The 21,892-nt window shown below is 51.3% G+C and overlaps 8 protein-coding genes across 8 annotated transcripts; 6 read left to right on the top strand and 2 right to left on the bottom strand.

Annotated features, from left to right (window-relative positions):
* Window positions 1–7: 7 nt before the first annotated feature.
* On the bottom strand, window positions 8–2,315 carry BDW70DRAFT_110819 (alpha-glucosidase). The gene is made up of 3 exons (XM_073734527.1): window positions 1,568–2,315; window positions 755–1,517; window positions 8–705 (listed from the first exon to the last, which is right to left on the bottom strand). Exons 1-3 carry the CDS (start codon window positions 2,049–2,051, stop codon window positions 177–179), a joined length of 1,776 nt encoding a protein of 591 aa, XP_073599273.1. The 5' UTR covers window positions 2,052–2,315; the 3' UTR covers window positions 8–176.
* Window positions 2,316–2,853: 538 nt separating this feature from the next.
* BDW70DRAFT_157109 (uncharacterized protein) lies at window positions 2,854–4,169 on the top strand (the record flags this gene model as incomplete). The annotated part of the gene is made up of 4 exons (XM_073740295.1): window positions 2,854–3,039; window positions 3,092–3,235; window positions 3,280–3,350; window positions 3,401–4,169. The coding sequence occupies 4 exons, from the start codon at window positions 2,854–2,856 to the stop codon at window positions 4,167–4,169; spliced, it is 1,170 nt and encodes a 389-aa protein (XP_073599272.1).
* A 496-nt stretch (window positions 4,170–4,665) lies between these two features.
* On the top strand, window positions 4,666–5,865 carry BDW70DRAFT_157108 (uncharacterized protein; the record flags this gene model as incomplete). Its single annotated transcript, XM_073740294.1, has 4 exons — window positions 4,666–4,869; window positions 4,922–5,548; window positions 5,597–5,787; window positions 5,835–5,865. 4 exons carry the CDS (start codon window positions 4,666–4,668, stop codon window positions 5,863–5,865), a joined length of 1,053 nt encoding a protein of 350 aa, XP_073599271.1.
* A 343-nt stretch (window positions 5,866–6,208) lies between these two features.
* BDW70DRAFT_110814 (uncharacterized protein) lies at window positions 6,209–7,783 on the top strand. The gene is made up of 2 exons (XM_073734526.1): window positions 6,209–6,823; window positions 6,878–7,783. Exons 1-2 carry the CDS (start codon window positions 6,571–6,573, stop codon window positions 7,750–7,752), a joined length of 1,128 nt encoding a protein of 375 aa, XP_073599270.1. The 5' UTR covers window positions 6,209–6,570; the 3' UTR covers window positions 7,753–7,783.
* Window positions 7,784–9,440: 1,657 nt separating this feature from the next.
* Window positions 9,441–10,674, top strand: BDW70DRAFT_130126 (uncharacterized protein). The gene is made up of 2 exons (XM_073735744.1): window positions 9,441–9,898; window positions 9,969–10,674. The coding sequence occupies exons 1-2, from the start codon at window positions 9,607–9,609 to the stop codon at window positions 10,550–10,552; spliced, it is 876 nt and encodes a 291-aa protein (XP_073599269.1). The 5' UTR covers window positions 9,441–9,606; the 3' UTR covers window positions 10,553–10,674.
* Window positions 10,675–11,798: 1,124 nt separating this feature from the next.
* Window positions 11,799–13,749, top strand: BDW70DRAFT_171304 (aldehyde dehydrogenase; the record flags this gene model as incomplete). Its single annotated transcript, XM_073743181.1, has 2 exons — window positions 11,799–11,826; window positions 12,296–13,749. 2 exons carry the CDS (start codon window positions 11,799–11,801, stop codon window positions 13,747–13,749), a joined length of 1,482 nt encoding a protein of 493 aa, XP_073599268.1.
* A 698-nt stretch (window positions 13,750–14,447) lies between these two features.
* Window positions 14,448–15,993, bottom strand: BDW70DRAFT_171302 (uncharacterized protein). The gene is made up of 3 exons (XM_073743180.1): window positions 15,645–15,993; window positions 15,460–15,612; window positions 14,448–15,404 (listed from the first exon to the last, which is right to left on the bottom strand). The coding sequence occupies exons 1-3, from the start codon at window positions 15,872–15,874 to the stop codon at window positions 14,498–14,500; spliced, it is 1,290 nt and encodes a 429-aa protein (XP_073599267.1). The 5' UTR covers window positions 15,875–15,993; the 3' UTR covers window positions 14,448–14,497.
* Window positions 15,994–17,508: 1,515 nt separating this feature from the next.
* Window positions 17,509–19,477, top strand: BDW70DRAFT_171298 (major facilitator superfamily domain-containing protein; the record flags this gene model as incomplete). The annotated part of the gene is made up of 3 exons (XM_073743179.1): window positions 17,509–17,833; window positions 17,949–18,346; window positions 18,401–19,477. Coding segments are annotated over 3 exons (1,702 nt in total), but the record flags the coding sequence as incomplete, so codon positions are not given.
* Between the last annotated feature and the right edge of the window lie 2,415 nt (window positions 19,478–21,892).

The following is a 21,892-nucleotide window of genomic DNA, read 5'->3' as shown; positions in this document are numbered from 1 at the left end:
GCAAGAATGCACACGTGATGTGGGACTGGAAAGTGGTATTTTTCAACAGCGAACTGCTCGCAAGCCAGCCATAATTTGTCTATATGGTACGGACATCCTGCCCCTTGAATTCTCTATTCATATGCTCCCTACCATGAGCAGCTTCTCTTCACAGGTAGGCATATAATGGTCTAAATCTATTTTAGCAAGATCACAACCGCTTCATACGGTCGAAGGGTCCATTGACCACCTGAAAACCTCCCCTGCGCTGCGTTTGAGGACTCATAAGTGTCTAACAGCACTTGCTCGAACTTATCAGCCTTGTGTGCCGCCGCGTCCCACGTCAGGTCACGGTCCATCCAGTTTGCCAATACCAAAGCCTTGGAGGTGTAGTATGCCCGGGTGTAGGCGTAAACCTCCTGACTATCACGATCCACAAGCTCGTAATTGCCATAGACGAAGATATCGAGGTAGGCTTTTCTGAGCTGCAGGACTGATGCCCAGTAATGGTACAAAGAGTTGGGGTCCTTGACTTGGTCTGCTGCATTGACTCGGGCGTACTCTGGATTGACAGTCATCCAAGGCTTCACGTTCGGCCCGGTAAATCCGGCATTGGGTTCCGAGGACCACTGTACCGGAGTGCGAGCGTTGTCTCGGGATTTCTTCTGGTATTCCTGTCTGGCAATTTTCTGTGCCTCGGTGTCCGTTGGTTTGGTTTCCAGCAACCTACCAGAGTTAATCCTGTTCCCATTCCGAGAGAAAAAGAAAGACATACCCCTTCCAATGATTCAGACAGTCGATGTCTTTGTATTCTTCCATTCCCCATTCAATAGGAACATTTCCCATTCCTATCTCCTGGCCCTGGTAAATGAACGGAGAGCCCGCGTGCAAGGCTAGTACGGTAGCCAACATCTTCCCGGCCGCTGGTCGGAGAGCCTGAGGGGGGTTGACATAGCGGTCAATTGATCGGGGTTGGTCGTGGTTTTCCCAATACAAAGCGTTCCAGCCGCCGTTGTCGTACATGAAGACTTGCCAGCGCTCGAAAAAGGCCTTGAGATCAGTGAGTTTCCAGCTTCCAGGCTTGAATTTGTTGCCCCAGGGGCCATGGTCAATGTCGACGTGCTCAAAGTTGAAGATCATGTTGATTTCGTTGCGGTCGTAGCGAACCGCTTTCAGCACTTCATCGGTATCCTTTACAAAAGGCATTTCCCCAACGCTAAAGGTGTCATACTCCTTAAGTATCTTCCCAATGCCCTGCAGATACTCATGGAGCCGAGGACCATTCGCGTAGTACTTGTCACCCCACTGCCATACGGCGTCCTTGTCCTGTTCCGGTGCGTCGGGGAACGCCTGATCCTTACTGATAAAGTTGATGACGTCCATGCGGAAGCCATCAGCTCCTTTGTCAAGCCAGAAACGCACGATATCATGCACTGCCCTTCTCACGGCGGGGTTCTCCCAGTTTAAGTCAGGTTGTTCGACGGCGTATAGATGGAGGTAATACTCTCCTGTCGCCTCATCGAATTCCCAGGCGCTTCCTGCTCAGTGTTAACACTTCTACCATGAGTGAAGATGGGAGGTTAGGAACCTTGGAAGTGTGATACCCAGTTGTTTGGAGGTTGACGATTCCCATTCTCATCGTAGCGGGGCGGCTTCCAGACATACCAATCGCGGAACTCGTTATCCTTTGAGCTGCGCGATTTCTTGAACCATTCATGCTGATCACTGGTGTGGTTCACGACCAAATCCATGAGGAGCTTCATGCCCCTGTCATGGCAGCCCTTGATCAGCTTTTCGACATCTGCGACCGTACCATACTCGTCTGCAATGCTGTAGTAGTCCGCAATGTCGTATCCCATGTCTACCTGGGGAGACTTGTAAGACGGACAGAGCCAGACAATGTCGACACCAAGGTCGCGAATGTAGTCGAGCTTCGAGATGATGCCGGGAATGTCGCCAATACCGTCATCATTGGAGTCCTTGAACGATGCGGGCCAGATCTGGTACACGGAGCTTTCTTTCCACCAGGCCCGGTGAATCTCGCTGGGGGGTTTGACGTGCGCGGAGCTCATTTTGCTGTCTCACCTACGACTGACTGTAAAGAGTGTCAAGGCGTTGATGTTACGAACAACAAGAGTAGTCTGCCGCAGGTCGCGGCAGGAGGGGTAACGTGGGGTCAGTCAGGAGAGGCGGAGACCTTACCCCTCGTAAGATGCCGGTTGTCCAGCCATTGTTGCTACAGAGTTAGGACCTTGGAGCCAGTGAGATAGAGTAGACTGGCCCACCGGTCGCTTGGAGAGAATGAGCCAGTCGTTCGAATTGTTGAGACCATCTCATTGCTTGACGCTCTTGATCCTGACGTCATGCTGAGGATAGAAAGTATGGAGTAACAGCATTGAAACAACACACTCGACACTCAAGCTTCTGACACGACAGAGAGGTTCAAGACCAAAACAATCCAAGCTCTGAAGTTGAATTATTTCTTGATACTCGTGGTGAGTCCGGAAACGGAATGGACTCGACCACCTGACATTCCGGATACGGCAGGTATGGCGTTCCAAGCTTCAACCAATAATACCGTAACGATGGGGACTTTGGGACTATATGGGTTCTGACTGGACCCTGTGATCTAAAAATGGCGGTGGGTCGGTAGAGAGTTTGTACCTGGCAGGTACCTGAGTTACGACTAATACTACTGCCGACGGATCCGTAATGCTCGTGTCTCTGCTACTGCCGCTGGAATGTGGACACAGACGCATTTGGCAGGCGAACGCTAAGCGCAGCAAGGGCAATTCACCATCATTCAAAAAGGATGGCTGCAAAACACTCCGCAATAACAACGGCCGATGACCGCTGTCAACTCTCGCATCCATGATGATTTTGACCCGCGGGAACTCTAGGCTGATAAAGGCCACGGTCGCGGTATTCTGTGCCTGCGTCCTACTCGCCTTTCTCTTCAATCACCAAGATGGCTACCAGTCGACCAGAAAGTTGATCCACGCCGGCCGGTCTCGCCTCGAAAATGCCATGTTCGAGCGAATCAAAAACGAGACGCTAGGGGTGCGCACTCGAATCAATCCGACCCACGAGTTTCAATGCTGACAGTCAGTAGTTTCAACACATTTATGCCATCGGTCTCAAAGAACGCACCGACAAGCATGATTCTCTCACACTAGCCGCCTCGGCCACCGGGATGAATGTCGAATGGCTCGAGGGCGTTCGACCCGGCGACGTATCGGGAAAAGCTCTTCCCCAGGTGTGTTGATCCCTAGCCTCTACAATATATTCTGACCCGACCAGGGAATGGACAATCCAGAAATTCCATACGCCGTTGTCTTATGCTGGCGCGCGCATATGAATGCACTGCGCAGGTAAGCGTGTTTTTATTATCCGGGGGTGCAAAAAGTATTGACCCGACCAGCGTCGTGGAGAACAAGTATGCGACGGCTCTCATCATGGAAGACGACGCCGATTGGGACGTCACGATCAGGTCGCAACTGCGCGAAATCGCTCGAGGGGTTCGCGAGCTCTCCAACAACCAAAAAGCCCCGAGGAAGGAGCCGTACGGCACAAACTGGGATCTGCTCTGGATCGGGGGTTGCGCGACACTGCAGGACAAGAACGAAACGGATCTTTATATGATCCCCGATGATCCAACGACGCCCAGTCTCGGCCATCGCGGCCCATGGCAAGGTCCGATCGGGCCACACGAGGATTGGCGAAACCAGCACCCAGAGGTCTCGATGGACTCGACGCGATTTGTTTACCAGGCAGGCCACGGCTGCTGCCTGTACGGGTACGCCGTGACCTACCAAGGAGCGCGGAAGATCCTTGCGGCTCTGTCGCTAGAGCGGAGCGCAGAAGTGGACAATTCGCTGGGCGATCTCTGTGGAGGCAAGAACGGGCGGCAGCAGATCCGCTGTTTCGGCGTGTATCCGAACGTCATTGGCACCTTCAAGCCGGCAGGGCTGAGCTCGCGGCACTCGGATATCCAAAACTATAGCACGACGGAGTGGGTGAATGCGGAGTCGTGGAACATGGTGTACAGCACGAGGATGAACCTGCAGCGACTGCTTGCGGGGGAAGAGACCGTGTATTCTCAGTGGAACACCTCGTTCGTGCCGTGGTCCAAGGGCGAGGTCAAGCCACGGGAGGTGCAGTATCCGCGAGGGTATGTGGTACGGGGTTAGCTGCATCCAGCGAATTGATTAGTAATTCCATCTCAGTGTGAGTAATTAAGTGTAATTAATTGAATAATCATGCAACAAGGTCGAGTCGACCAGTATTGGTAGTGGCACAGTGCAACACCAACGCCCCCGGAATGCCAGGAACAAGACGAACAAGAGTTAGCTCTGTGACCCACTGTGACTTTGCTCTGGACCCTCCGACCCTTCATTGACCAAACAATTTCGGCCTGTGATCGAAATGGATCGCTCGAAAGTGATCCATTATGGACGTGTCAGCGCTACGGCGTGCTCCTTAACCAATCTGGATCCTTGCTGCGACCGCCTTAGTAGGCTCCAGCCCCATTCAGTGCTGGCCCCGCTGAGGCTATGGCTTTGGCTGACTCCCCCAAGTTCCCAACCCTTGGTCTCCCTTTTCTCTTAAACAACAATCCTCGGCCGCGCGCGGCCTCTTAAATATGTCCTTCTGCCCTTGCCGGGATTCCATCCATTCTTTTTCAGTATGATCTATCCGCAGGACCCAGATCGCCGCGATGACGAGGCCAATCTCCGTCTTACCGAGAAGGACCCTGATCCCTCGACCCTGGAGAAGGTCGACGCCGATCTGAAGAAGCTAGAAGTGACAAATGAGAAGCCAGCAAGTCACAGTCGCAGTGCGCGGTTTCTGATATGGACGATTCTTAATGTCACCTCGACTGTGGGGATTGTGAGCGATTCTGCAAGTATAGTGTCTGATCGACCGCGCTAACCGTCCCCAGGTATTCACGAACAAATCGATTATGTCGAATCCTTCCTTCAGCAACAGACAAGTCTCCCTGGCCTGTTATCATTTCTTTATTACCGGCGCTACACTTTGGGCGGCTTCGCATCGCTTCTTCGGCGCGTTCGTCCCCAAACCCATCGGCCTCAAGCAAATGACCCCCATCGCCGCCGCCATGGCCATCCAGGTCGTCCTTCAGAACTTGTCGCTCGCACATTCCTCAGTCATGTTCCACCAGCTGGCGCGTCTCCTCCTGACACCAGCAGTCGCGTTGCTGAACTACATCCTTTTCCGAATCAAGACTCCCCGCGCGGCGCTTATGCCGTTGGCTCTTTTGTGCTCTGGGGTCGGAGTCGTCACATACTACGACTCGCTCCCGTCTGCAGATAGCGGGAGCTCGACGTCTGTTCGCGGTGTGATTTTTGCGCTGACAGCCGTCTGCGCCAGCTCGATCTATACAGTCTGGATCGGGTACTACCATAAACGGTATGAACTGAGCAGCATGCAGCTGCTCTTAAATCAAGCGCCCATCAGTGCGTGTTTGCTCTTGTGCGCTATACCCTGGGCCGAGACGACCCCTGCTGTCTCCTCCGTACCGACCTACATGTGGGGTATGGTACTGCTGGTATGCTTGATGTTCTTGTGGGATTGCTATGGCGCTAACTGGATATAGAGCGGGCTACTCGCATGCATGGTGAACCTTTCCCAGTTTTACATCGTTGATGCCGCCGGAGCAGTCAGTGGTGCGGTCATCGGGCAGCTCAAGACCTGCATAATTGTAGGGCTAGGCTGGGCTTGGCGCAACCATGCTGTTCCGCGCCAGAGCATGATGGGAATCATCATGGCGTTGATTGGGATGAGCATGTAAGCATTAGCACCCATCTCGAATACATGTGCTGACCCTATCACAGGTATATGAACATTGTTCTTAAAAATAGATGAACTATATAACCTGAATATCATACAACAATATTTTTCCCAAACTGGCATTAACGAAATAAAAAAACGCGTTACTGAAGAAAACCCCACAGCATATTCCGCCAACTTGCCTATGAACCGTGGTAACTTGAAGGCTTGGCTAAAACTTCGAGGCACCGGGCCAAAATGGAGCCACGGAAACGTTGCTTCGGGACAAGAGACTGCCGCACCAGCCAGATTGGAACCTTCATGGGAAGCTAAAAGCTCAGCCTCATCTGATCGCAGATAAATTGACTTCGCTGAATCCTTCTGACTTTGCACTTGGAACCCCAAATCGGATAGACGTCATTCCAGGTCACTAGACTCAGTACGAACTGGTCATGAGCGGAGGGAATCATCAAGAGCCGCAGGCACTCACCATACAGAGTAGGGCTCAGGCATTCCCCCGCAGCCCGATACGAGGGCTTTAGTGTTCCGTTATAACAGTTGGATCCCAGCCAACCAGCGCACCACGAGCAGTGGCATTGACTCGCACCCTTCCGTGAATACGAGGTGCCAAGGCCGTGTTGGTACGCTAGCACTTTGGGTAGCCTTGATGGCGGTGTCTTAGCAGTTCAGCCTCGCGTCCAGAAAGTGCTTATAAACATCCACATCCACATCCGCGATGAAATGGTGCCTGTCGGTCAAGCGCGGTAGTCAGCTCCAGCACAAATTCCAGCAACTTGGACAATGGCCTCATTTCGGGGCCGCTGGCCTCCCCTTTTCCTTTTCTGCATCTGCCTTTTTACTCTCTGCGACGCCTCTAGTTCAAAACGCCGCAGTCTGTTCCAGCCAGTTCAATCTAAACCGCGGCAAAAGACATCCGAATTGCGCGGAAACTCCAGTATCGCCGACATCGCAGCCAGAGACCTCTTCGATCCCTTCTCGACCCCTCTTGAGAAACGCCAGTACACTTGCCCATCTGGCTATTCGCTCTGTACAGGTACGTCTCCTTTCCATTACCGTTGAACGGCCTCGTCCTCTGACATAGCTATAGTTTCCCGCCGCTGCTGCCCCTCTCCCGCTGACGCCTGCTGCAGCGACGGGACGTGTGTCATCCGCGGCACGGAGGAGTGCTGTCTCAGCGGCGGCGCATGTCCCGAGGGTCAGTCCTGCTGCCGCGATGGATGCATACCCGACGACGGGAAATGCTGTCCCGTCGGCGACGGTTACTGCGAGGCCGACGAGAAGTGCTGCTCGAATGGGGTCACTTGTGCCCCGTTAGATGGCGAGTGCTGTAGCGTCCGGGGGTACTGTCCGAGGGGGCAGAAATGCGTTGTACTCAATGGAGAGCGGGGTTGCTGTCCGCTGTCCGGGTGCTATTCGACCGATTATGATGATGACGACGATGATGACGACGATGACGAGGAGACCTCAATAACCACTTCTTCATCCTCATCGTCAGTAACGACCTACACCCAAATCATCTACTGGTACTACTGGGTCTACTGGTATATCGAGGTGTGGTGGTATATCGAAATCGACATCCAGACGAGCACACTGTCGCTTACGTCTTCGTCGACGCGCACGTCTTCCACAGCCACGGTCTCAGCGTCAAACTCCGTGGCCGCGAGCTCGATGTTCGAGGGCATCAGTGAGAGTGTCAGTGCCTCGGCAACCACGACGCCGGATCTGGATGACGTGCCGACCAGGACGACGACTACCACGACGGTCAGCCCGACTTCGACAGGCGATACGGATTCTGACTCTGGACCTGTGGTTACTGGTGAGTCTGGGCCGACGGGTAACTCTCCAGGTGGTGCAAACGATACTTTTGTGCCCAATGATGACAAGGCTGCCGGCTTGAGTAGTGAGGGAATGTGGGCGATGGGGGTTGTGAGTCTGGTCTTTTCATTGATGGTATTCCTCTAGTCGTTGGATCTGTCTCGGATCTCCAATACATTAGGGGGAAGCCCATTAGCTCTCTTTCGAGGCTAAGGAATTACACCAACAAGGACAACCTTCAAGCAGGTACTTCTATGTTCGTCTATACATAGTAATAAGTATGGTTTAGTTTTCTCAGGGATGTAAACATAAATCTTACAGCATCATTTCGAAACTGCAACTAGGTAACTCCATTATGGCGCTGAAGGCTACGTACACAAAGCATGGTTAGTATAATGTTCCTAACAGTGATCAGCACCCAAGTACAATGCCCTTCGCCCGCTATGTTCGGTCCACACGCAGATCACGGCTCATCCCACCCAGTCGTTTGTGATTAACATATCATTCATGACACGACACTCCTTGAGAGCCGCCGGCGGCCTTCCCGCTGTAAGAATTGCCGCTTGAGGGCCATAGCCAGTTCCCAATTGATGGAGTTCCCATGCTCTTCCTCGAGAATGTTTTATGGCTAAACACAGAGTAACGTTCTTCCTCATGAGCCAGCGTCCCTCCCTACCAGCGCTCATTTATAGCGACGGATGTCGTCACATAGCCTGGTTGCTTCGCCAACACTGCTGCCCTGCTTAGTTCAACATTTCACGCCAGTCCGACCATACCTCGGCAATTGACAAAAGTCCAAAGTCAGAATAACCCGGGGTCTTGTCTCGCACTATCTCATGGGGACGCTTGGCGTTTTGTTAGGCGCATTTGGGAAGCGATGGTCGGGTACCGGGCTAGTACTAGATATGCAGGGGAACTGCGGTTCACTGATTGTGAAACACTGGGCTAGCACTAGCTATGCCGGGAAGCTGTGTCTCCTGATTGTAAAAAAGGCTTTTTCGGGAATCTGGGGGTTGTTTCGCCCTTAAAATACATGTCAGTGGATTATTGGCCTAACCAGGTACATGGCGTCACGGAAAAAATGCTATACTCACGTACAAATAATGTGCAATTTAATCATTGCTAAAACGGTCCAACGATTCAGGCCTAACCTCGCGACACCCGATACCCCATTCTCAATACTCCCTCACCTTCTCGCAAATCCTCCTGATCCCCTTCCACGTTCAAACACACCCTCTATTGAACGAATCTCTGTGCGTCTCTTCCCAAAACATCGTCTCAGCAGCAAATTATAGTCTTCTCATTGTCTCCAGCGAATGCGTCCACAACCGCTTGCCTTCCCTTCAAACGAGCGCTATTCTTCACCCACCAGTCCATTTTCGGATTGGACGCCGGCGCGTCGGCGTGGAAAAGAAGGCTCACGGTTCCTTGAGGATTGAGCTATTACGTCCATCGTCCGTGTTTGTCCTTTTATAGTTATGTATTGGGTCGGGTTGGAAGAATCCCGCGTTAATGGCGACGTGATCGATCCAGGGTCTAACGTTCCTCCTGAGTTCAACAACAGTCTCACCGAAGGCGTCGCATGGCTGGACTAGTGCTGTAGCAGCATGCAGAATGGGGTCCATGTCGCCGGCGCCTGGGCGCCTTTGTTGAGGAGAGTATAGTAGCAGTTCGGTCCATTGTAATCGTGGTGGACAGAAAAGGGAAGGGTGGGGAAGTGAGTTTTAAGCGCCGCAGTGGCCCTAATCCCTGCTCCAAGCAAGTTTCCACACCGTACTAAATTAATCCCAAGACCTTCCAGACACAAGCCTGGAGATTAAGCGCCCATGAATTGCGGGACCTCTTGCAATGTGACATTTAAGCCCTGCATCTAGTGCTTCTCATAATTCAGTCTCAATTAGGGGCAGCCTCATTAGCTTGAGAACCCATCTGCGTATCCTCATCCCCTAGTCCACACTCAATCCGTCGACCACCTCCCCGTCGCGATTGCTCTCAACGACGATGTTTCTCAGTCAGTTCATTCTTCACAGCACCCTTCTCTCTGTCACTATCGCTGCAAAGTGCTATTACACCGATGGAACCTTCGCGCTTGACGAGCAACAGCCCTGCTTCCCTGAGAAAGAGCACAGCGCTTGCTGCGGTATCGCCAAAACGAACGGCGATGAAAATGACTACTGTCTGACCAACGGGCTTTGTCTGGGCCAGGTCAAGGGATATACGGGATTCGTGCTGCTCAATAGCTGCACGGACTCAAGCTGGGAGAGCGACGATTGTCCGAATTTCTGTCCTAAGTGTATGTACGTCCTGAGTCGGACCTAGGATGGTTTGGTTGTCTGCACAGTCCTAACATGAATGCTATACAGCGATGCAGGTCTCCTACGGCATCCATATCCTCCCATGCCTGGAAAACAGCAATAATCAATGGTGCTGCAGCACTGACGGCTCGGACTGCTGCGACAACGCCTTCGAGCTGGACATGGGAAAATTGATGTACCCCGGGCCCGGCGGGAACTGGACGAACCCGACATCGGTGATAAACCCTCCCACAAGCACGCGCGCAAGCACAACCAGCAGCACAGGAGACAATACCTCGCAAATAGCCACAACTACCGTCACGGTGACAAGCGATCCGGACTCAGGCTCCAATTCATCGTCCTCTGAGACCTGCGACAACGGAACAGGGACCTGTCAGGATAGCAAGACCGCCATTGTAGGAGTCGGCGTCGGTTTGGGTGTGGCGCTGGTCGTGTGTCTTGCTTCTTCAGCAGCTGCGCTGTGCTTCCAAAGACGCCAATTCAATCGGCGCTTGGAGGAGACGAAGGCAAGTTTTCTGGCGTCTGGATATTTGCCTGCACCACGGGCTCAGGCGGAGTTGTATGCGCCGCATGCGCGGCCACCAATAGCGGAGTTGCCGGCGAATAAACGGACCTCAATATTTGAGATGTGAAGTCGTGGTTGTATGGCCCCTTTGCGGACCGACTGTGTATAATGCTAGTTTTACACACATGATATTATGACGATAATTATGCCACCTTCATCACTGGATACTGGATAGTACCTGCATTTCAACATCGATTAGAGTCGACTAGGGATGACTAACCAGGTGGTTGCTTTTGGAATGGTGAGTTTCACATGGCAAGTTTATATTCTTGGGAGGACAAGTGGAGGACGAGGATCCGCTGCTATACGCCGTGAATTCGGAGGAAGGACAATAATATATCCATAAAAAAGGGTTCCAAATGGCTTTCTTCAATTGACCCCAGACTATGTGAACAAGTATCTCGCAGTCATTGACCTGCAGCGATATTTCGAGGCTACGCTGCCTACATTGTACATGATCTCATCGAGAAACTGAGGTTACCTTTAATAGCTTGTGGATTCATTATGTATTTCCTACTCTATGTCGTCTTCCACCTTCCTGTCTTCTGTGCCGGCTTTCCACCTGCCGTACCCAGAGGTACGTATTTCAATGTGTTCAGTAATCCAGCTTGAACCAACCGCAATAGGATTATCCACAACTCTCCTCACCAATCTCACCCTCATGGCTCAATACTCTGCTTCTTCAGGCTGCAGCGAGAACAATAACCCCTCCTTTGCGGGAAGTCCTGTTTATTGCGAGCCTGAAATGTGTCCGCTTATCGACAGTGCCGATACAGAACTCCTTTATGCATTCTCAAAGTATTCCCCCTTCCGATATTTCACTAGAATACCATACTCAATAGACGCTGACTCTTTACTTTTTCACCACACAGGATTTACCCCGGCGATACGGCTGGCTACATCGCCGCCGACCACACAAACGCCCTTCTGGTCATCTCGTTTCGCAATAGCGTGACCCCCACAAACTTCATCACCGATTGGGCATTCCTTCAGGTCAATGCGTCTACCGCTTGCTCCGGATGCCGAGCACATAAAGGGTTCTGGTCGGCGGCCACAGCCGCCGACAGGGCTTTAGACGGAGCCATCAGGGAGGCAAAGGCCAGATACCCAGAGTACGAACTGACGTTGACTGGGCATAGTTTGGGAGGGGCACTTGCAACGCTTCATGCAGTTTTCCTGAGGAATAGAGGAGTTGCAGTTAATTTTGTAAGTTGAGGCTTTGCCGCAATGACGACCCGAGCAAGTTGGATGGCTGCTGATGCTGACTGGACTGCTAGTATACGTTCGGCGCACCCTCAGTTGGCGACTACGCAATGGCCGATTACATCACGAACAGGCGCGGTAGCGACAATGGGAGGAACTACCGCGTTACGCACCTGAATGATGTCTTTCCAAAAATCCTCTACCGTGCGTCTAGGATGTCGGTTGCAGACCGGCTGGTACAAGAGTACAGCCAGTCCGGGCCAGAGTACTGGATTACGTCTGGCTTCGGCGAGCCTGTTACAACGGCGGATGTGCAGATTCTCGAGGGCGTGGATAATGAGCAGGGCAATCTGGGAAGAGAACCTGGCAGTCTGAGGGACCATTTGTGGTATTTGGGGCCGACAGATGCTTGCCCACTGGGCTGATTCTTATCTTCGTTATCTTTGTTGGAGAAGATTCCATTATCTTATCTGTGTTATGCGGGGTACATATAAGAGAAAGGCTGTCTTTCCCACTCGAATTCAGAAAATCGCAAAAGCTCTGGTCTTCAATTGAAATTTGTTCGCTAAAATGAACCATCATCAATCCAACTGGATAGACGGTCAAGAGACCCCTCCCACTGCAACCACCATCTCCGTTGTCAACCCCGCAAGAGAGGAAGCCCTCGCAACGATCAACGCAACACCCTCCGAAGCCGTCGACAAGATCATAACCACCTCCTGGAAGACCTTCCACTCGGGCGTCTGGTCCCGAAAAGATCCCAGCGACAGATTTGCCGTTCTGTCTAGAGCTTCCACCCTCCTCCGTGGCCGCATCAATGACTTCATTACCCTCGAAACCGCCCAAACCGGCCGTCCCATTCGCGAAATGCGTACCCAACTGTCCCGCGTGCCTGAATGGCTCGACTACTTTGCCTCTCTCGCACGCGTCCACGAAGGCCGCGTGACCCCGTTCAAGGGTGCCGTCACAAACACCCTTACCCGCATCCCGCTCGGCGTCGTCGTCCTGATAACGCCCTACAACCACCCGCTGCTCATCGCGATGAAGAAGATCGCTGCCGCCCTCGCGGCAGGCAACGTAGTGATCGTCAAGCCGTCTGAGCTCGCACCTCTCTCCGTCCTGAAGCTTGGTGCTCTATTCAAGGAGGCTGGCTTACCCGACGGCGTGCTGCAGATTGTATCCGGGTACGGACGAGAAACAGGAAAGTACCTCTGCGAGCACCCTAAGATCTCGAAAATCGACCTTACCGGCGGAATCGCCACATACAGAGCCATTGCCCCCGTCGCGGCAATGAACATGGTTCCTATTACCGCCGAGCTGGGCGGCAAGGCCCCCGTGTGTATATTCCCGAGTATGGACGTCGAAACAGCAGTCAAGGCCGCTTTATTCGCGGGGTTCATCGCCAGTGGCCAGACCTGCGTCACTGGAAGCCGAATTCTCGTGCACAAAGACATCTACGACCCTTTCAGGTCACTACTTGAGAAGCGCGTTCGCGCCCTTCGAGTCGGCGACCCCACGGACGAGAAGACCCAGATCGGCTCCGTCATTTCCGCAGCCGCCATCGAGCGCTGCGAGGCTTTCGTCTCTCGCGCCACAGCCGAAGGGGGAACTATACTCTGCGGTGGGACAAGACTCACGCCGACACCAGAGAAGAAAGGCTACTTCTTCGCCCCAACAGTCATCGAAACGGCCTCCACCTCCGACCTAGCCAACAATGAGGTTTTTGGGCCCGTCCTCGCGCTCATAAAATGCTCAGACGAGGATGAGATCGTCCGGATCGCAAACGGGACATCTTATGCGCTTGGGGCGTCGGTGTGGAGCAACGACTTTACGCAGGCGCATCGTGTTGCGGATAAGATTGAGGCTGGGATTGTCTGGATCAATGGGCATCACCTGAATGACCCTTCTTCGCCTTGGGGCGGGTTTAGGGAGAGTGGTGTTGGCAAGGAGAATGGCGTCGAGGCATACGAGAGCTATACGAAGGTCAAGAGCACGGTTATGAACTACGGAGTCAAGCCGGTTTGGTTTGATGACGAGGTCGCAGATGCGCGATATGGGTAGGGCGAGATCGGTCCGTGGCTGGAGTAGAGCGAAAAGGTATTCTTTGTATATGTTGAAAGAAGCTGCAGGATTGTTTCGTCGCATATGTTTTAACTATTCTTATGGCGGCTATATAAAATGAGGGTTGAAGGAAGCGCTACAGTACCAACTTTACCTGCAGCCATCGAAGTAGGCCCAGCGGAGAACACCAAATAGTCACCTATCGAATGTAATTATTAGTCTAGTGGATAAATATGCGTGGAGGTACAATGCTCATGGGTGACAAGTATTCAACAGCCAATCAGTCTAGCTTCTAGACCTGAAAAATAAATGGCATGTTTTGGCTACGGGGTTCTGCACATCATTATAGCGTCCATCATTAGCAGATCTTGCCGAGTGACTCAGAAGCATCAATCTATCTGACACTCATCTAGCTCAGTACTCTGGATGCTTCGCAAATATCAAACGAAGCATATAGCCTGAACGGAACCCGGGGATCCAGCTAGGGCGGCGGTCCAGACTCTGGGTGAATTCAATCCAATCCAGTCCAACTCGACAAACTTGAGGCCTTCAAGATTCTGTGTCCTAGGATATCAATCCTGGACATCACCTGGACTTACACCTTATAATGACGTTGTCGCATATTAGATTGTCGGGCAAATGATTTGGATTCCAAACTGCATTCGTATGACTGCAATCAGCGGACCATTTGCGCGGCCGTGGAGTTCAGGTCCAGAATGAAAAACGACTTCAAAGGCTAACAAGTTTGCTAGCTCTTCGATTCTCGACCTAGCCCGCTTTCCATCGAGCTCTTCCAAGATGTAGTTATGCTCGGAGCCGATCTTGCGGTGAGTTGAGGTCCTCGCCCATATCGTCTATCAAATTCTGAAGCGGATTCGCTCGAGGCCGCATCGTCGGCAGTTGCAGGTGTATTTTTGGGTGAGGACGAGTCGGTATTCGCAGTATGGTGGATTTTTATAGTCGTAAAATCTCTGGACAACTGCTGTAGAGAGGTGTCATTAAGGTGCCCTCCAACCTGTCTTGGCCTCCACCCAAGTCCGCGGTTTCTCCCGTGGATGACCTGCCCATCAGTTGAGACCATGAACTGTACGGCATCGCCCGTGGCGTAATTGTCCACTGTTGTGATGGTTTCTTTGAAAAGGTGATCTGCTTTGGAGCAGATATCAATACACTGGCGAGTTGTTTCCCATTCATCTCGCAGCCTGGCAAGATCCGTCAAATCCTCCTGTGACGCCGTTCCGGATGCCGATTTCACTATTAATCGATCAATTAGACTGTGTATGTGCTTGTGTAGCTTTGCGGATGTATGCTCAAGGCTATTTTTGCATTCCTGCATAGCCGCACTAGTGAGCCTTTCGGGTAGGGCGCCCGGGTCAGAAGGACTAGTAGAGTCATTGCTAGCGGGTGAGATTTGAATCTGACTGATATTATCAGACAGCTGGGCGCATATTTGAAGACATTTCTCCGTGCTCAGCCGCTCTTCTTTTATTCGTTGAAGTTCCGACGAGACTTTATCAGATCCCGTTACGGCCTTTCTTAGCATAAGCTCTAACTTCTCATCAATAGCTGCAAGATGATCCTCGACATCTTCCTTTGCGGTTCCGATAAGACTTTCATAATTCTTAGGGGTTTCCGTCGTAACTGTGGATTTTTGACTGTCTAGTTTAGCAAGGAAAAATGGGCATATCAACACTTATTATAGTGACTTACAGGTTTGCGTCGGTTAGAGCAATGGTAATGGTCGACTTATATGCTGCTAATACTCTCCTGAAACCATCTACGTCATCACCCATATACTTCAACTTTGCCCAATCGCGAAAGCTGGTTCGAGTAGGACTAGACCGCCCAGCACATTTCATAATTCTTCCTGAAAGTCTTTGCATGCATTGCCGTACCTAAAGAGAGGAAGATTGAGCGCAGAGAGGTCCGTATAATTAGTGGCCTGGGCCCTATCGACAAGCGGTCCCAGAACTCCACTTAAGGCTTCAAGCTCTTCCATCAGCTGACGCACGCGTGTTGGATGCGAACGAAAGCTTTTGACCGTGTCATAGAGGCTAACGCTCGACTGGAAGGCGAAAGTGGCGAGAGCTAGTAGCCCAGACGCAAGACTTATAGGTTCTGCCATTTTTATAGCGCTCTGAGGAGGGGAGAAAAGTACAAAATTGAAAAGAGGTAATGGTGGAGCCTAACCATTAGTTTAAAGCTCATGGGGGCAGCTCTCAGAACCATGAAAGGTATGGAATATACTAGATGAACTGCTGAGAATGGAATATTTCCCAAAGAGCCTTGCAGCTGTTTGCTAAGGAAGTTCTAGTATAATTGGTATGCAACACTTGCGATACTTAGAGTAGATGGAAATCTAGAATTTTTAACATGTTAAGGTTCGATACAGCTAGAGCTATATTTTGCCGATATTAGACTATAATTCTGATTATGCTGCTATGGCTTAAGGATAGATATACCTATCTATATTTATTATACACTGCGTTGCGTAATAGTTTTGGATACAGCTAGGTGCCTTGTAGTTGCTAAGCTATTATTTCCTGTGGACTAAAATATTGGAGTAGCCCGCATGGGTAGTTTATAAGACGGCAAGCCAATCAGACCATTCAAACAACCATTCTGACGCTCATATTCAGCATACTAAGCATGGAGAAGAAAAATATGTACACGGAGGAATCATTTTGTGGGATGTCTTTACGAGGCGAAGCCTAACCTTATTTCTGCTACGGAGTAGTTTGCCAAGCGGCTTCATTGCACGGAGCACATAGCAACCGTATGAGCACTGGATCACTGGCTGGGGGTTCCTTAAGAAGAAAGGAAAAAGAGAGAAAAATCGGGAAGCTTAGAAGGCAGGCGTTGTGCAAGGCACTATATTTAGAAGCCAACTCCAAGAGATCAAATTACATTGCAAGGCTCTCTCGCCGTGCCCTAATCTCGGGCTCCTGAGCATCGTGAAGCAAAGACTACAAACGTGTCCGAACCTCGAAACGGTATTGTATCGTTCTGTACGGAAAGCCACACAAGCTTTCTGGGCGTAACCGTGCTTTTGCTTAGCCCACTCAGTATTTGACCAGGACCGCCTTTTAGCACGTTTTCAAGAACCACATACAATTGCAGCACTTTTAATATATACAGCTATACTAGTTATTTTCTGCTTCTCCAGCCAGAGATCTCTAGTCCACGGTAGTAGTGCGACTCCTTAGAGACCCAAAGTATACAAACAGTGGTATCAAGGCCTTTGTCGATCCTACGCCGAAAGCCCTAACTGCACTAGACCAAACAAGCAGTCTCGTCCGAATCCGAGTCTCCTAAGGGCTTTAGCCAGCCCCTCCTATATCTCCGCGGCTTTCAATTTAACAAGAAGAGGTGTATACTATGAGTCATGAGATATGGTCAGATACAGACTTTAGCGTGCTGGGTCTGTAGCACTCTTTTCCAAACTCCGGCTACGTAGTGGGCGGCCGGCCGATTGTCAGGTCATATTGATGCAGCAGAATGATTACATCCGCGGAAGTCTTATCTGATCTGATTCTTAATCTGTGATATGGCCTGAAGAAGCATTGCTAGTGGCTCGTGGACAGGTCTTGCCTGGCAAATTCCGAGGTCTCTTCTCCAACTGAAAGGTGGAGAAGAGCTAGGGTATAAAGCCTATGTATGTATATATAGTGTGCCCGCCTGCCTTGATTCTTTGATTCTGGATCCTCCCCCTCCAACAATATCTGCTCACTTTCCTAGCCGTGCCGTCTCCTGGAACACCATGGCGAATGAAGGTCATCTGACTCTGCCGGTCGATTCGGTGTCTCTGGCGGGAAATGCAGAGGCTCAAAGCACCTTTGCCACGTCGACGCTCGTGGCAGATGCTGAAAAAGCCCCGTGTCAGAAGCAAGCTACCAGAGAAAATGAGTACAGATCGATCTATGGCTCCGCCATCGATACCTCCTGCTCGTATACAGGGGCTGGGGCTGGCGCCGTCCTGGAGGCAAAAGCACAGCTCCTGAACCAGGCCCTCCTCGATATAGGGATGGGGCGTTACCAATGGTTCTTGTTTATCATCACCAGTGTTGGCTGGTTCCTTGACAGTGTAGGTTGACGGTTTCACTATTTCTCTCTCTGTCTGTCTTTCCTGCACTGCAAAAAAAATGACTTAATAAATGGCTTGAAATGTCTTGAAACTGGCTAAGGGTCTTAAACTCTAGTTCTGGATAGCATCGTTCACCGTCATCAACCCTGCTGCATCCGACGAAGCCATGTTCTTCTTTTCCGGAGATAAAGCCGCCTACTTACCAGTCAGCTTATATGTCGGCTTGACGGTCGGTTCAGCGGCATGGCCGTGGATGTCGGATACTCTAGGTCGAAAGTGGATCTTCACGAGTACCGTTGTTCTCATGGGTATGGGAGGGCTGGTTGGTGCTGGAATGCCTTCATTTACCGGTCTCTGCGTGGTCGGCTGCGTGGTCGGTATCGCGATTGGAGGAAACCAGCTGATCTCTGGCATCATTTTGGTTGAAATGCTTCCGGCGTCTCATCAGTTCTTGGTTGCCATGCAGGGGATGTTCTGGGGCCTTGGTCAGTTAGTATCGTATGCAGTTGGGTGGTAAGTGCCTCCATAGGACAAGACCGTGGTTCATTGCCCAGTTAACGTATCCAGGGCATTCATCGCCGAGTATACATGTGGTACTGGTCCGGACAAGGTCAGCACCGAGCAAGCCCTCGGACACAGCAAGCGTGCTGGGAGTGGGGGAAGTTCCTGCCACTACGTGTCGAATAAAGGCTGGCGCTATGTCTGGTGGACCTTCGGCTGTATCACTCTATTTCTCTATCTCTGCCGCTTTTTCTTTCCTCTCCGGGAAACCCCAAAGCATCTCCTTGCTCGGCGTCGTGATGCCGAGGCCACCCAGATCGTGAAGGATATTGCAGCTTATAACAAGCGTCAAACATGGCTGACAGAGACATCGTTCGCCCGTGTCGATTCAACAATCGATGCCGTCGAGACCCGTCGGCAGCCACGGACCCAAGTCCTCGTCTCATTTCTCGGACCAGCCGGCCTTCCTGCTCTGCTGCTCCTCTGGATCGCCACCGGACTGACCTTCATCCTACATAAAACATACATCAGCAATTACCAGGCCAGCCATGGGGTGCCTGCAGTAACACCCCAAAGTGTATCGACAGACTATCTTTTCAGCCGCTACCTCTATGTTGCGATATGCGCTATTCCAGGGCCCATCATCGCCGCTCTTCTCATCGAAGCCAAAGGACTTGGACGAAAGCGCACTGGCGCAATCCTCGCCCTACTCACCGGCCTCTTCATGCTCCTGGCTACAGTGGCGAGCTCCCGAGATGCAGCCCTGGCGCTTACCTGCATACTCTCTTTTCTGGAGTATGCCGGTCTTGCTGTTCTCACCATCTATACGCTTGAGATCCTGCCGTCGCCCGTACGTGGATCCGGGCTCGCGGTTATGGGTTTCTCTTGGGGCTTGTTTGGTCTTGTTTCGCAGATTATCAGTGTATATGCCGGTAGTACCGTAGCCGAAGGTGGCCCTGTTTGGTTATGCGGGGCGTTCTGGATTGCTATGGTCGGAGCCTGGTTAGCACTTCCTTTGGAGACGCGTGGTAAAGCTGCCGCGTGAGCTGGGACCCTGCTTGGAGAATCAATGACACACGTTATGTTATATGTTCTTTCTTAATCCCGCAGTATAGCAGCATGACAGTCGAAGTTGGACTGTGGAGAGAATCTCAAGTGAATAGACTCACATACGGACCGTAATAGGTAAAGAACAGTCACCGGCTCCACCCTAGAGTCACGTCCTCACTCAGGATCACCCACATACCATTTAACCATTAGAGTAACACGCCAGAAAGAAATACCATACAATCAGGGAGCAGCCGGTCTGTCTGGATGGGGCGACGCTGCACTGACTGTCTTCCCGATCCAATTCCCTTCCTGCATTACTGCGTCGTAAATTGCCTAGTATCCGAGTCCGATCCCCATCATTTTCTGGCCCAAAACCACCTTTTTGAGTGGTGTCAACCTATTTCTGGGACAGCCGATGGTCTGGTCAGGAAGCTGCAGAGAAATTCGTCAAGATGCTGAGAGAATCGCGCATGTCTTCTTTTTCGGTGTACCTAGCCAAGATGGCACTGAAAATAATGTGTCCATCATGTAGTAGAGAACGGTATCCTAACGCGACTAGACGGAATGCGTCTTCCTCATAGTAAATAGGCATCTGCACCGAAATGGAAAAAAATATGATATACAAATATGAGGCTACTGATCTGTAGCGGCTTGGCCAGCACATCATTCTGACCTCCCCGTCTCGAGCGTTCACGAAACTTAGCCCACAATGTACCTTGCGGCGGACCTGTGGTCATTGCCCAAGCAGCTATGGTCAAGAGCACAACGGCAATCATGGGTTCATTTTGGGCCTAGCAACCCGTGGAGATAGACTCGAATACCGTGGCGACTCTGCGCCAAACATAAGAGAGCGGCCCCCACGGGCAATTCCTAACATCTTCACATTGCTCTCGCGTTCTCTCATCAGCCAATAAGGGGCTGGCCTCGGCTCTTCATGAGCCACGGACAACATGGATCTCCGTTTGCGAGCTTCAACACACTGCTTCTCGGAGGCCCCAAGGAGTGGACTCACTACCGTTCTGCCGACTATCTATACTTGCCAAGCTCTCTTGTCCTTATCTCCCATTTGAGTTTGGGTCGTTTTCCTCGCAGTAATGGCTCTTCTTGACCCTGTCTACAGGTTCATGCCCTGTTGCACGGCCTGATGCCTTAGGGTTAGACCTCGGTCATGTGATCATTCACTTCTCTGGGGGCCACCTCCACTGCTTCACAACTCACCACTAGTATACTTGTCGCCAGCAACCTTCGTAGAGATGTACTTTGTCTCTCGGGTATGAGTTTTCGTCTTCTATGTCATGATTTATCCTATGTACTTGACGGAGTGGTTGCTTAAGGGACTGCAACACTGCGGGTTTTAGTGACGCCACAAGCCACCATTGCCGGAGAGCTCTGGCCTCAGGATGAAGCCATATACTTGCCTGCCATCTAAAGCTGTGCAGCTTGCCACTCAGAAAATACTGGACTCGATTGTGAAGCTCTGAGACAAGACCTCATTAGTTTGAGGTAGTGCTGAACTGGAGTTTATACTCAACTTGGCCACGGCCCGCCCTCCTAAATGCTCCACGAGGCCAAGTATACTGCGACCGGCATGCCCAAAAGTCCAGAGACATGGCCCTATTTGAATTGTTTGTGGAGTAGTTGATGGGGCCCAGATCATTCGATAATAGCGAGGTTTCTTCATTCCTATTTTGAAAGCCCAATAAAAACCAACCAGCCCAATGAGTCTAGTCACCATTGGACGAAACTTGGCATTCCTTCTCAGAAAAAAATCCGCCAAGGACCAAATACTCTCGGTCTCTCTTGAACAAGAGTTGAGATTTGTGATAGGATAGGGTGAAGACGAGTATAGACTGGGATTCACTGGTAACGAACGGTGAGGAGCCGTATCGGCCTGATACAACAGCATATTGCATACGATCTCATATTTCTGCGAACCTCCAAGGCCTGTAATATTGGAGACGGATACGAAGTCAGTTAAGCGGCAAAATCGGATCAATCTTACACTTACCAAGAGGTTCAAGTGAATGCTTTCAGCCCCAGGTTACCCAGCCATTGCCCACATGGCTATGCACGCGAATATGTTATAGAGGAATCAGATGGGATCACCAAACACAAGACGGCAACTCGAAGCTACCTTAGAGTTGGCGAGACATGTTTCAAGCTGTCAGAACACAGCTGGGGATCCACCAAGGGTAATGGCGAAGCTCGATTCCAGGCTTGGTTCGCAAATGGCATCAGCGTTCAAAAACACGTTAATGGAAGAGAATCCCTGTCAGTAAGACTCATCTGATGATGCATAATAACGACGCACGGTCTCGAGTTCTGGCTCTTTCTTTGAGCTTGCCTTTGACTGGCCGGTACCTACACAGACAGCCCTGCCAGGTTCGTTTTGCACAGATCGTAGGCGGGTTACACATATCATTGTTGTCTTCAAAGATCAATGTCTTGCCTGCTTTCAGATCCGCCATACGGAGGCCAAACAACGACATTGGGGTTTGGCATTCATTA

This window comes from Aspergillus foveolatus (assembly GCF_047715535.1).
Source record: "Aspergillus foveolatus strain CBS 279.81 unplaced genomic scaffold BDW70scaffold_7, whole genome shotgun sequence".
NCBI lineage: Eukaryota > Fungi > Ascomycota > Eurotiomycetes > Eurotiales > Aspergillaceae > Aspergillus > Aspergillus foveolatus.
Note: the sequence above shows the minus strand (reverse complement) of the source record. Positions and strands in the feature narration are given on the sequence as shown.

Excerpts from the sequence above, each read along its gene's own strand:
- BDW70DRAFT_110819 (XM_073734527.1), bottom strand. The coding sequence starts at position 2,051 with ATGAGCTCCGCGCACGTCAAACCCCCCAGCGAGATTCACCGGGCCTGG. Across the intron at positions 1,518-1,567 it reads CTGGGTATCACACTTCCAAG|GAAGCGCCTGGGAATTCGAT; the intron begins GTTCCTAACCTC and ends AACACTGAGCAG. Across the intron at positions 706-754 it reads TGTCTGAATCATTGGAAGGG|GTTGCTGGAAACCAAACCAA; the intron begins GTATGTCTTTCT and ends TAACTCTGGTAG.
- BDW70DRAFT_110814 (XM_073734526.1), top strand. The coding sequence starts at position 6,571 with ATGGCCTCATTTCGGGGCCGCTGGCCTCCCCTTTTCCTTTTCTGCATC. Across the intron at positions 6,824-6,877 it reads TGGCTATTCGCTCTGTACAG|TTTCCCGCCGCTGCTGCCCC; the intron begins GTACGTCTCCTT and ends ACATAGCTATAG.
- BDW70DRAFT_130126 (XM_073735744.1), top strand. The coding sequence starts at position 9,607 with ATGTTTCTCAGTCAGTTCATTCTTCACAGCACCCTTCTCTCTGTCACT. Across the intron at positions 9,899-9,968 it reads TCCGAATTTCTGTCCTAAGT|CGATGCAGGTCTCCTACGGC; the intron begins GTATGTACGTCC and ends AATGCTATACAG.
- BDW70DRAFT_171302 (XM_073743180.1), bottom strand. The coding sequence starts at position 15,874 with ATGGCAGAACCTATAAGTCTTGCGTCTGGGCTACTAGCTCTCGCCACT. Across the intron at positions 15,613-15,644 it reads CTCAATCTTCCTCTCTTTAG|AATTATGAAATGTGCTGGGC; the intron begins GTACGGCAATGC and ends ACTTTCAGGAAG. Across the intron at positions 15,405-15,459 it reads GCTCTAACCGACGCAAACCT|TCAAAAATCCACAGTTACGA; the intron begins GTAAGTCACTAT and ends TAAACTAGACAG.